Below are 13529 nucleotides of genomic sequence, written 5' to 3'. Positions count from 1 at the left end.
TAATTTTGGTAAAAGAATGATACAGAAGAAGGGTCAGGGGTTCCTAAAAAATGTCTTTTATATATAAAAATCAATGGGTTCAAAGTTTGCATGTTAATACTACTTAACTATACTATTCATGCCACCGTATAGGTTCTAATTAAACAAACAGAAGAGTGTATTTGTTAAATTTAAACCCTTTTCTTCTTACCCAGATGCATGCAAGAGGATTTTCTTACCTTATCCAAAAGATGTATTATCATTGGTACAAGATTGGCATCAATTACTGCCTGAACCTGCTGCTGATTTCCTGCAGTTATGTTAGAGAGGAACCACACTGCTTCCTGCAGAACAAGACTCTGTCAATATTTCTCATTAAAAATTAAAATCTGCATCTGACCTAAATTCAGTATGTTTGCTACAATGTCCAAATGATTTTATTATGGACTGAGTTCCATAATAAAAATTTTAGGAATCTCAACTCCTCTATCCCCTCCTATATTTTCTTTGGACAAATTGTTTATGGCCCTGATCCAAGTCATAATGAACTAACCTAACCCTTCTGAAGAATTCTTAAGCAATGTTCCCAAACATAGGACTCGAAAGAAGCTTGGCTGAACAAATACTAAGGAATTGATGAGCTGTAATACAGATACAAATCCTGAAACTACTGTAAATGAGACTCAGCATCCCCCTCACATAATGTGCTTTATTCTCTATTCTATTGTGATCGAGAGTGCTCGCCAAAGTTGGGAAATCTCAATTATCCATGATGATGGAGACACAAAAGCTGAAAGAGTGGGTTGTTTTAGTATACTTATTTGTAAGTCATTCACTGTGCTATTTCTCTCAAGAGCTAATGTGGCACCAAATGTTTGATTGCTTCATTGGCCCACCTTAATGATCTTTGTGTGCTACCCTTTACACTACAGTGCTGCTACTTTTGCCAAGATGATGGTAGTCACGTGCTTCACAAATTAATACATAATAAATACATACTAAAACCAGTTAGCATGAAATAAGACACAAAATACCTACCTACCCTACATAGGATATTATAAAAATTATGGTAATTTATCAAACTTAATAAATTTATTATATTTATCAATGTAAAGGGAAACATTTTCTCTGTTAAAAATTAGGAAACAAGTTTTACTCCACAAACTATTAGTATTAGCTAGTGTGAGGTAGGCTCTTTTGGATCAGATCACAGGGCCATGTTTGATGAACCTGTTAGAGATTTTAGGGTGCTAGGCTACTTAGGTGAGCTGTTCTTGGGTTATAATCATCGGCAACGTTGTAATCAACAACCCATGTATTTTTACAACAGCCTCAGATGCACTCCAATATCAGCATCACCAGTCAGTGCCCCCTTTCAATAGCCTCCATGAGTGCACGCACACACACACACACACACACACAAATGGCACACACACACACACTCTATTATCTATAAAATATTAAGCTTAATTACTTAACTTACATATCAAAAGTTTCCAATCACACAACATTCAACACCCAATTATCTCTATTTCATCATTTCCAAGAGAGCCAAATCTGCACTGTTTACTATCGGTTTTATATACAGAAAATCATAAAGATCCATGATATAAAGAGAAAAATATTGTATCTTCTCTGGATATCTAGCTGATGGTTTATATTAGTAATCATTATAGATACTTCTGAATCCCTAATTTTATAAATGAAAACTGCTGATACTTTATACATTATTATTATTAAGTAGTATTTAAAAATACTTACTTTATTAATTTTCTCTTTGGGATGTGTCAGAAGTGCTGGGAAGTGTGAAAGAGCATCACAGTTCAAAACTACCTGTGTTTGCTCATCAGTTCCAGTAACAATGTTGCCCACAGCTCTAAGTGCGGCAGTCTGCAACAAAAGATTTAATGAGATGTTCTATTATGAAAGATACATTCTTTCATTCACGCCAACTATGCTTTTTGAGCAAGTTGTGTCTGATACAGATTTAGGAACAGAGGAGTGATTAGGACAGACAGGATTAGGGAGTTTACATTCTTGTAGAAGACAGTCAACAAACAAATAAGGATAATTTTGGATAGTAAATTAGGGCCATAAAGACAGGAAGACAGTACTTTATATTTTTGATTCAGCGTTTCAATAAATTACAAAACAAAAACACAGTGCTCTTCTGAAGGAAAGCTGCTTACTACGAGACTTCAGTATTGTACGAATTTTCAATTATCAATTATTTTTCTGTTGTTGTATTACACCATTTTCTGTCAAGTTACAGTTTTCTCGGGGGGGGGGGGCAGGAGGAGCTAATTTTAATATTTACAAGACAAATGACTCCGTTTTCAACCCTCAATTGAGATATAATTCATATTAACATAAAATTTACCCTTTCACAATGTACAATTCAGTGGTTCTTACACATTCAGAGTTGTACAACCATAATATAGAATTCCAGAACATTTTTATCACACCAAAAAGGAGTATCTGTACCCACTGGTAGTCACTCTCATTTCCCTCACCCCCCAGGGGTTCATGACAGCCACTATAGTATGCCTGAGACATCTGTTGATTTGCCTATTTCAGACATTTCATATAATTAGAATCGACAGTGGGTGGCCTTTCTGGTCTGACTTCCTTCACTTAACATCATACTTTCAAGGTCCATTCATGTTGTAGCATGTATCGATGCCCCATTCCTCTTCATGGCCAAATAATATTCCACTGTATGGATATGTCATACCACCATTTCCACCTTTTATTTAACCATGCATTAGTTGATGAACATTTGGATTGTTTTCACTGTTTGGCTATGGCAAATAATAGTGCCATAAGCATTTGTGCGCAAGTTTTTGGGTGAACAGGTGTTTTCAGTTCTCTTGGGCATCTACCAGTGAATGGAAAATGCTGGGTCATATGGTAACTCTATATCTAACTTTCTGAGGTACTATTCAAACCGTATTCCAAAGAGGCTGTACCATTTTACGTTTTTATAGCAGGGTATATGGATTCCACTTTCTCTACATCCTTGATGAAACTTGTGACTGTCTTTTTGATTATACCACCCTGGTGCATACAAAGTGGTATTTCATTGCAGTTGTTTTTTTTTTTTTAAGGTTTATTTTTGAGATAAAGAGAGCACAAGCGGGTGGTGGGGACGACAGAGGATCCAAAGCAGGCTCTGCGCTAACAGCAGTGAGCCTGATGTGGGGCTCCAACTCACGAACCATGAGATCATGACCTGAGCAGAAGTCGGACACTCAACTGACTGAGCCACCCAGGTGCCCCTTCATTGCAGCTTTGATTTACATTTCCTTCATAACTAATAATGTTGAACATCTTCTCATGCGCTTATTGATCACTTGTAGATCTTTCTGAATAACTATTTAAATGTTCAATGTTTAATGGGGTTATTTGTCTTTTTATTGTTGAGTTGTATAAGTTCTTTATGTATTTTAGATAGAAGTCACTTTTCAGATATATGATTTGCGAATATTCCTTTCCATTCTTTGGGTTGTCTTTTCATTTCTTGATGGTGTCCTTAGAAGCAGAAGTTTTTAATTTTGGGGCACCTGGGTAGCTCAGTCAGTTGAGTGTCCAACTTCAACTCAGGTCATGATCTCGCAGTTCGTGAGTTCCAGCCCCGTGTCCGGCTCCATGCTGACAGCTCAGAGCCTGGAGTCTGCTTCAGCTTCTGTGTTTCCCTCTCTCTCTGCCCCTCCCCCACTCACACTCTCAAAAATAAACATTAAAAAAATTTTTTTTAAGTTTTTAATTTTGGTGAAGTCCAATTTATCTACTTTTCTCTTTGATTGCTTATGCTTGTGGTATCATATGTAAAAAATTGCTGCATAATCGATTATCACGAAAATCTATGCTTATGTTTTCTTCTAAGAGGTTTACACTTTTAGCTCTTACATTTAGGTGTTTATTCTGAGCTAATTTTTATATACAGGAGTCTAATTTCATTTGTTTACAGGTATATATTTAATAAGTCTCAGCTACATTGTACAAATGTAGTTGAATCACTACTTCCTGAAAACACCATTCTTTGCTAAGTGAATTTTCTTGGCACCTTTGTTAAAAATCAACCGATTATAAATGTATGGGGTTTTCTGGACTCTTGATTCTATTTCACTGATCTGTATGGCTACCCTTATGCCGGTATCACAAAGTCTTTTTCACTGAAACTATGCAGTAAGTTCTGAAAGTGAGAAGTCCCCAACTGTCCTTTTTTAAAGCTTGTTTCTGCTATTTCTAGGACCTTTGTATTTTCATATGGATTTTAATATTAGCTTGTAAGTTTCTACAAAAAGGCACCTGGGATTTTAACAGAAATTGAATTTAATCTGTAGGTAAATTTGGGGAGCACGATCATTCTAACAATACTGTCTTCTACTCCACGAATGTGGATGTCTTTCCATTTATTTAGTTAAGTCTTTAATTTGTTTTAAAAATGTTTCTAGTCAGGTGGCTGGGTGGCTCAGTCGGTTAAGCATCTGACTCTTGGTTTCAGCTCAGGTCATGATCTCACGGTTCATGGGTTCAAGCCCTGTGTCAGGCTTTAAGCAGACAGCGCAGAGCCTCCTTGGGATTCTTTCTCTCCCTCTCTCTCTCTGCCCTTCAGCTGCTCATGTTCACATTCTCTCTCTCTCTCAAAATGAATAAACAAAGTTTCATAGTGACCCAGCTTCTTTAACAAATAAATTTAAGAGGGGAAAGAAAAATAAAACTGTAGAGTAACAGGAACATAAAAACAAAGCTACCAAATGCAATGTGAACCTTGTTTTGATATAGATTTCATCAAAGTGTGGAAAAAAAAAATGAAGCAATCAGTAAAATTTGGATACTGATTGGATTCTAATATTAACTTTCTTTTTAAGTTTATTTATTTGAAAGAGACAGAAACAGTGCAAGTGGGGGGGGGGGGCGGGCAGAGAGAGAGGATGAGAGAGAGAATCCCAAGCAGGTTCCACACTGCCAGTGCAGAGCCCCATATGGGGCTCGAACCCACAAAGCTATGAGAACATGACCTGAGCTGAAACCAAGAGTCATACATTTAACTTACTGAGCTACCCATGTGCCCCGGATTTTACTAAGATTTAAAAGATACTCTAACAGTACTGTGATTATATAAAAACATACAACCTTATTCTTTAAGAAAAGCTGATGAAATTATATACTATCTGGGACATGTCAAAATAATTTGATGGGGGAAGTAGGAATATAGAGGAAACCTACATGGAGGTTCATTACAAGTATTACAACATTAACTTTGAAAGCTGGCTAAAGAAAAATTCCAGCCCTATTTCTGAATGAAGTCCAATATTAAAACTAAAGATGCATTCTGAAAAAAAGAAAACAAAAAACAGACCAAACACCCATACCGAGATATAAGTATTGCACTTAAGAAATGCAAACTCAAGGGTACCTGGGTGGCTCAGTTTGTTGAGCGTTACCTTTGGCTCAGGTCATCATCTTGTGGTTCGTGAGTTTGAGCCCCACATCAGGCTCACTGCTGTCAGTGTAGAGCCTGCTTCAGATCCTCTGTCCCCCTCTGTCCCTCCCTCACTTGTGCTCTCTCAAAAATAAACAAACATTAAAAAAAGTTCAAGAAAAAAAAATGCAAGCTTAATAATAGATATGTATATGAATATTTATTTTTTAAAGTTTATTTTTTTTTTTAGTAATCTCTATACCAGACATAGGGCTCAAACTCACAACTCTGAGATCAACAGTCACATGCTTTTCTGAATGGGCCAGCTAGGTGCCCTAGTAAGAATACTTTAGTGAACCACAAATAACCCTAAATGGAAAACTACTCTATTAATTTCTTCTGAATTCAGCTCAGTGTTCCCTTTTTCTTTAAAGTGCTTTACATTTTAAGATAGTGTATCTCCATTCTAACTGTACATGAGAAACATCTGAAGAGCTTTTTAAAGCCCAGGTTTCTAGGAAATATCCCAGATTTACTAAAACAGAATCACCAAGGGTCAAGCAAGGGAAATAAAAAAAAATTTTTTTTCTTTAAGCTTCACAGTTGATCTTAATGTCCACCCAGGGTTGAGAAATAGTGCATTAGGTTAACGGTTTTCCTTATGCTATTATTGACCAGGCTGTAAGTCATCATAAGATGAAAGCGTTCTATTTACATCAGAAGGGTAGGGAGAGAGCTTGCTGTATCTCCCTTTACCACTGCAGTTTGACAGTTACTGCTCATAATATTTGTGTGAACTTCTCACCCTCTCTTTTTTGGCTCTTTCTAGATGGCTTGGGATAAATATTTATATGGAAGGATTTAAAAATAATAAAAGGATAAAAAGTTAAGAAGATTTTAGGGGTGCCTAGGTGGCTCAGTTGGTTAAGCTTAACTATCCAGCTTCAGCTTAGGTCATGATCTCGTGAATCATGAATTTGAGTCCCACATTGGGCTCTCTGCTGTCAGCTCAGAGCCAGCTTTGGATCCTCTGCCTCCCTCTCGCTCTCTGCCCCTCCCCCGCTCTCTCAGAAATAAATAGAAACATTACAAAGAAAACAAAAATTTGAAATAATTAAAAGGAAACAATTTAGGAAGCTCCTGAGCAGCGTATTTCAGTACAAAGCCTTTATCACAGTGCCAATGAAGTTAAGCATTAATTAAACTTGCCAGGTGTAGTATGGCAGTTAAATAAAAAGGGGAAAAAAAGGAGTAGGCAAAAAGAAACAGGACAAAAAGAAAAAATTAAAATATCAGTACTTATTTCAGATGCCACCATGTTATCACATAAAATTTCCTAAGAAATTCTTAGAAATCAGTAATTAACAAAGGAGTTGACTTGGGATGGGGTTTTTGGTGGGGTGGGAATAGGGGGACAGGGAAAGATTCTTGTTGACTTGTAGTAATCTTACCTCATTTTCTCCCTCTTTTTAAAAATTTTAAAAATTATTAAGTAGACTCCATGCCCCACATGGGACTTGAACTCATGACCCTGAGATCAAGAGTCCCATGCTCTACTGACTGAGGTACCTAGGTACCCCTCATTTTCTTCATCTTTAAAATGGGGATATAATTGGGGTGCATGGGTGGCTCAGTTGGTTAAGCACCTGACTTTGGCTCAGGTCATGCTCTCATAGCCTGTGAGTTCGAGCCCCACGTCGGGGTCTCTGCTGTCAGCATGGAGCCTGCTTCAGATCCTCTGTCTCCCTCTCTCTCTCTGGCCCTCCCCTGCTCACATTCTCTCTCTCTCTCTCAAAAATAATATACATTTTTTAAATATGGGGATATAATTAATACCTCACTCCTTTCAAAGATATGTTCTTACTTTATTCCAAAAAGATATCTGCACCCCTATATTTATTGCAGTGTTATTTATAATAACCCAGATATGAAAGCAACCCAAGAGTCCATCGATAGATGAATGGATAAAGACATGGTATATACATAAAATGGAATATTAGTCATAAAAAGATGAGATCTTGCCATTTACAACCACATCGATGGACCCAGAGATCATGCTAAGTGAAATAAGTCAAAGACAAAATACCTTATGATCTCAATTATATGTGGAATTTAAAAAACAAAATGAACAAACAAAACTCAAAAACAGATCCATAAACACAGAACAAATTGATGGTTGCCAGAGGGAAGGGAGGTGGGGTGATGGGCAAAATGGGTGAAGGGGAGTGGGAGAAACAGACTTCCAGTAACTGGACGAATAAGTCATGGAATACAGAGCACAGCATAGGGAATACAGTTAATGGTATTTTAATAGCATTGTATGGTGACAGATGGTAGCTACACTTGTGGTGAGCACAGCATAACATATAGAGAAGTTGAATCACTATGTTGTACACCTGAAACTAATGTAACCCTGTGTCAACTATACTTCAATAAAAAAATAGATTAAAATAAAGATGTGTTATCAGGCTAGAAATATACTTTGAACTAATGAAACTGGCCATTTTTAAATGCCATGCTTAAAGCAAATTAGTGGTAAAAAAGCAAAACAAAACAAAAATACTGTATTATTAACAACAAACTCACCTGAACTTTGACTTCCTGGTGGCTGAGTAGAGGAACCAAGTGAGGGACTATTCCAGAGTCTATTACCATCTGTATCTGTTCATTGCCAGCATCAGTAAGGTAAGAGAGGGCCCAGACTGTATCTACCAATATCTAAGGGATAAAATGAAAATTCAAATAGCCTTTGAATATTTTCTAACTTTAATAATTCTTAACCATACAGACTAATCTATGATTGTTCCACTGCCTTTTTTCTTCTTCTCTCAATTCACTGAAATCTTAATCTCTATTATACTAAACAACATTATCTATCAATGTCTGTTATCAAGTATGTGAATCCTTTAGCCATATTCAGTATGCTTCAGTTAATTATAATCCTGACCACAGGTTGGTAGCTAATCTTAATTCACTAAGATACACAGTACACCATACAGGAAATAGGAGAAAAAGACATTCTCTTTCTCAAATACTCACACTGACGCAGAACAAGTCCAAAGATATTGTAGTAAATACACAGAGTTGGAAAGACTATTAAGTATCCAACATACACAGCGATTCAAAACATCTGGGCTAGATGTAGATGTTCAAGTGTTCTCTAGTATCACCGGCATCATGTTGGTATGTCACGAGCCAGTACTTAAGTATTAGAAGTTAATAGCAATTTCATCTTTTCCAACCAGTTTGCTTTGCCTTATAAAATTGGAGGCAACTTCTCTAATAATGAAGTGTCCCACAGCTGCACATCGAGACATTAAAAACAACCATAGGTCAATCTGTGTGATCTATAATCAAAAACGTTTTAGTAAAAAAAGAAAATGCATAATTTACAGCATGTGCCAAAACTACCTATTAAAAAAAAAAAACCCTCTGTAGCTAAATTATACTATAATTTAACCTATAATTTTTAATGTTATATTCTGAAGTTCAGAAGCCCATTGTGTTTCATCTTTCTTTTGTATTAAGTCTAATTAGTAGTTACAGTAGTTACGTCCAAAAGGAAGTAGGGCAACTGTTGAACTGTTGCATAAATAATACAGTTATTGACAAAGACACAGGAAAAGTAATTGTGCCTGGAACTTTACTTCCAAAGCCTTTCTGGAATATGAACTCTGTGTCAAAAGACAAGCCAGGAACATTTGAAACCTTTTAAATTCTAAACCAACATTATGTTTGAAACATCTGAGAATCTCCTGGTAGGAGAAAACAACACTTTGCTATTGTTTCTTTCAAAAACTAAAGAGAGCTCTTTGGTTATTTTTAATGTAAAAAGAAGACTCCAAATCAAAGAATTCACACACATAAGGTGGTATTGAAATACGTGAAAGAACTAAATTTCAACTTACAAATGTAAATCTTTTTTCTAGAGTTCCAACATATGCCAAAATTGGTTGATAAAGGCAAAGAATTTCGAGTTACTTGTCCATGACTGTACAATTTTTTTTTTAAAAGGCCCAACACTAAATGTCATTAATATGCTCACATCAAAATCACAATTTAAACAGACTTGATCTCCTATATAATTTCTGTATTAAAGTTAGTGTTCTATAATAAATTTACTAATTATAACTACAGTATAATTTCAGTGTTTCACTTATGCTTTGTGGAAGCAGTTTTTTATTTTTTTTTTCATGGTCTGATTTAAGAATTTGCTAAGTTAAGTTTACCTAAAAAGATTATATTTTTAATAAATATTATTATATAGTAAACAATATTACTTAGCAAACATGCTACTAAAGAATAATGAGACTAGCTTGAGAAATTTAAGATATATTAAAAGCAAGAAAGATGGAGTTACAATTTCAACTGGGTTGGGGTAAATGGAAAGAACACAATACATCTCTGAAATAAGGTCAATCAAGTTGTCAGGTTTTCTGGGAGAGGTATAAATGTTCAGACTAACTTTCCATGGAAATTTTTTAAAAGTATTAAAATTTGTAATTTAATAAAAAAACTTGGTATTACAGGAGCCAAACTCAAAAATGGCTTATATGTTCCTTTAAAACAAAACAAAACAAAACAAAACAAAACAAAACAAAACAAAACAAAACAAAACAAAAGACCTTGGACTATTAGGATTGAAAACAAAGTATCTTTAGAGCAAAGATCATGTTAATTTAATGAATTTTGTACATATGTCACTCCTTGATGTAGTATTAATTCTAAGTTTGATTTGTTCCATATGCTTTAGACAGATCCTGGAAAAATGGTATTACCCTGGAAACTGTAAAGGAATGAAGCAGCTTATCAAACAATGGTCATCACACCAAGCTGTTTCTAAGGAACCACGTTAAGTTCCTGAATGTTGCTGTGCATTGTATCCCTGTGCTTTCTTTTACCCATTATATTTCTAGCTTTTCTAATACACTGAAGGTGAGGCTGGTTTTGTAAGCAGTCAGGGCAGTTTCCCACCTCATCATACTTCCTGAGGTGCTTTTTCTTTTGCCATCTGTATTGGTGACAATGAATAAGGTATATTGATTACTTTAAAAATCTAGTCTGCAGGAACTTTTTTTCTTGTTTGGATATTTATGAGTTTTCTCTAAAACATGTGAAGCCACTAAAAAGTCACCATAGATGGAAAAATATAGTGAAAATGAAATTAAAGAGCAACTGATGTTCTTAAATTGATGTATGTAATCTTATGAATACAAACCCATACATAAAGGCACAAATATTTCTCTTTTTTAATCTTTCAAAAAATGAAAGTACAATTAGGCCTATGTATTCTCTCAAACACTGGTCAGGCTGTTAAAATGAGCTTCCATAAAAAGCTCTTGACCAATCAAAGATATAATCTTCATGGGAGAGATCACTAACTGGCAACTTTAAAACTTCGAAAATGAGTTTTTGCAACACACACACAACACACACACACCTTTAAGAATTTTCAAAATGAGTTTTTAACTCCCCCTCCAACATGTTATTGCCCAAAACAAAATATAGTTAGGCTTGATTTCTTCACTGTAAATTATATTTTATGATACAGGAAAACACAAAGTAAACACAGTTATAGTAAGCTATTACAGCTCTTGAAATGGAAAAATCTGATAGAGTATACTAACATCATGTTCAGCACAAGATTTTCTTCCCTATGTCATAGAGGCAGCCCTAGACATACATACATATACACATAAAAAATACTCACATTTACGTCTGTGTGATGAATTAAGACACAAAGAGCTGGAAGAATCTGAAGAGAGAAATATACAGATTTAAAAACATATACATAATGGTATCTAGTTAAAAAACAAAAAAGAAAACACACAACACCTGTTTACCTCCTGAATGGTTTCCATTGGGGGTGGTGGGTCTTTGTGGCGACATAAGTTGACCATAACCCAAGTAACATTCCTTAAGAATGTTATAGGAATAGATGGACTTATGAAGGAAAGTAAAGGTTTCACAACTCCAAGACTTATGACATAATCTCTACATTGTGGCCCATCACCTGTAGGAAGGAACGATTAATTCAATAAAATACACTGACAATAAGCAATTCAGAAAACATACGGCAGTGGGTTCCATATGCTGCTTTCTAGATTTTTAACTATTAGTTTTATATAAAAGTGTAGCTATTTAGTCTTACAAAGAAGTTTTAGACAACAACAACCAAGTTCTCATTTTAGGTCTTTTAGCCAAGAGAAGCAACATAAAGTAATAATAGTTTTTTGGTACATGATTTACATATTCAGGTTTATAAATTGTTCACCTATGTTTTTCTGCCATCCAAAAATAGAAGCCTAAGGATTCTTTAGAATACTTTGTGAGCAGAGAACTGCTGCTTTTACCTTCTCTCACAATGGTACTCAGTTTAACACTTTCATGTAATAAAAACATATGTATATGTACACACATCAAAATACTGTTAGAAAAAAAATCTGTAGAATTTATACTTGTGACCTAATATCAGAGTACCAAAAGTATTAACTACAAATTATTTGACATATTGAAAAAAAAACTATGTCAAAAATAAAGTTAAAAAATAAAAAACTATGTCAAAAAAAAATGAGTGGGTGAAGGAATGAACCAATATCCCTAGAGCAGTGGTTCCCAAAGTAATTTTTGGGCCCTATCCCAGATCTGTTAAAACAAACTCTATGAATCCAGAATTCTGGGTCAAGAATTCAAGCCCTTATCATAGGATACTGAAAACAGTTAAAAGTTTGAGAATCACTGCCTTAGAGAACTGCCAAATGGAATTTCTGTATCTAGAGTATTGCCGTAATTTCTAGCATGAAAGTCATGTTAAGTATTACATTCCACAAATGAAAACCCTTTTCTTTGCACTGCAATATTTGGAGATAAAATCCCTGTTCTTTTGGCATCCATGTAGTCTAATTATTCTACGATGTCACAGGAATTGAAAACCAAAGATCAAGATACTGCATTAATAGCTCTAAATCTAAAATTTAGTATAAAAGCAAAGGGGTGAAGGAATTTGAATACACAAAAGATAGCATTCTTAACAGCAACAGATCATATGTGAACAACACTTTACGGAGAAATTCTCCCATTTTAAAACTCCTACTTGTGGGACACTAACCATCCCTCTGCATTCTATCTTGGTCCCCGCAAAGGGTAATATAGAAGAGATACAATAAAGTAATACTGACTACTTCCATGCAAGAACAATGGTCTGTGGCAAAAATAAACTTAAAAAAATTTTTTTTAACCTTTATTTATTTTTTTGAGACAGAGAGAGACAGAGCATGAACGGGGGAGGGTCAGAGAGACAGGGAGACACAGAATCCGAAACAGGCTCCGGGCTCTGAGCTGTCAGCACAAAGCCTGACGCAGGGCTCGAACTCACACACCATGAGATCATGACCTGAGCCGAAGTCGGATGATCAACTGACTGAGCCACGCAGGCGCCCCAAAAATAAACTTTAATACTAAGGGACACAATACAGTTCAGATTCCAGTTTTTTTCCATTCTCCACTCACTGGAGGACAGATTTTTAAATTTTGGAGTTTGAGTAAAGTTCAGATCTAGTTTAAAAACAAATTTTGAGGGGCGCCTGGGTGGCTTAGTTGGGTAAGTGTCGGACTCAGGTATTGATCTCGTACCTTGTGGGTTCAAACCCCGTGTTGGGCTCTGTGCTGACAGCTCAGAGCCTGGAGCCTGCTTCAGATTCTGTGTCTCCCTTTCTCTCTGCCCTTCCCCTTCTCACACACTCTGTCTCTCTCTCTCAAAAATAAGTAAACATTAAAAAAAAATTTTTTTTTAATCTTGAAATATTAGAATTGTCTTTATGCTTCCTACAATCATGTCAAAGAAAAACTGAAAGGTATGGTAATCATGGTGTTCAACATTTAATGTCACGGTCTATAAGCTACAAACACCTTCTGTAGGATGACGACCTCACAATAATGGATAACATTATTGTATTTTACCATACTAAAATCTATAAAAAATACTAAAAATTTCCATTTATACTCTTTTTAGAACTGCCATTATGGAGAAAACTTATTGGTTTATTTTGTACCACCTTTTTTCTTAGTAGTTTCTATGACAATGGAGAGTTAAGGAATAAAATGGACACATCAACACAATAAA

At 35.4% G+C, this 13529-nt stretch overlaps 1 protein-coding gene and 1 non-coding gene across 4 annotated transcripts in view; both read right to left on the bottom strand.

Moving 5' to 3' along the window:
- KPNA4 (karyopherin subunit alpha 4) overlaps window positions 1–13529 on the bottom strand; it is a 67158-nt gene that overhangs the window by 13740 nt on the left and 39889 nt on the right. For all 3 annotated transcript variants that reach the window (XM_027061514.2, XM_027061513.2, XM_053221259.1), the window contains 5 exons: window positions 11251–11420; window positions 11118–11162; window positions 7994–8125; window positions 1741–1869; window positions 219–323 (listed from right to left, as the gene is read on the bottom strand). In XM_027061514.2, the coding sequence (XP_026917315.1) occupies window positions 219–323; window positions 1741–1869; window positions 7994–8125; window positions 11118–11162; window positions 11251–11420 (581 nt within the window). The remainder of the gene's footprint in view (window positions 1–218; window positions 324–1740; window positions 1870–7993; window positions 8126–11117; window positions 11163–11250; window positions 11421–13529) is intronic.
- LOC113600041 (small Cajal body-specific RNA 7) lies at window positions 1177–1524 on the bottom strand. Its single transcript, XR_003421020.1, has one exon. It is a non-coding gene; the product is annotated as a small Cajal body-specific RNA 7 (non-coding RNA).

Source organism: Acinonyx jubatus, chromosome C2 (genome assembly GCF_027475565.1).
Source record: "Acinonyx jubatus isolate Ajub_Pintada_27869175 chromosome C2, VMU_Ajub_asm_v1.0, whole genome shotgun sequence".
Taxonomy (NCBI): domain Eukaryota; kingdom Metazoa; phylum Chordata; class Mammalia; order Carnivora; family Felidae; genus Acinonyx; species Acinonyx jubatus.
This window is presented reverse-complemented; position numbering and strand designations above follow the sequence as displayed.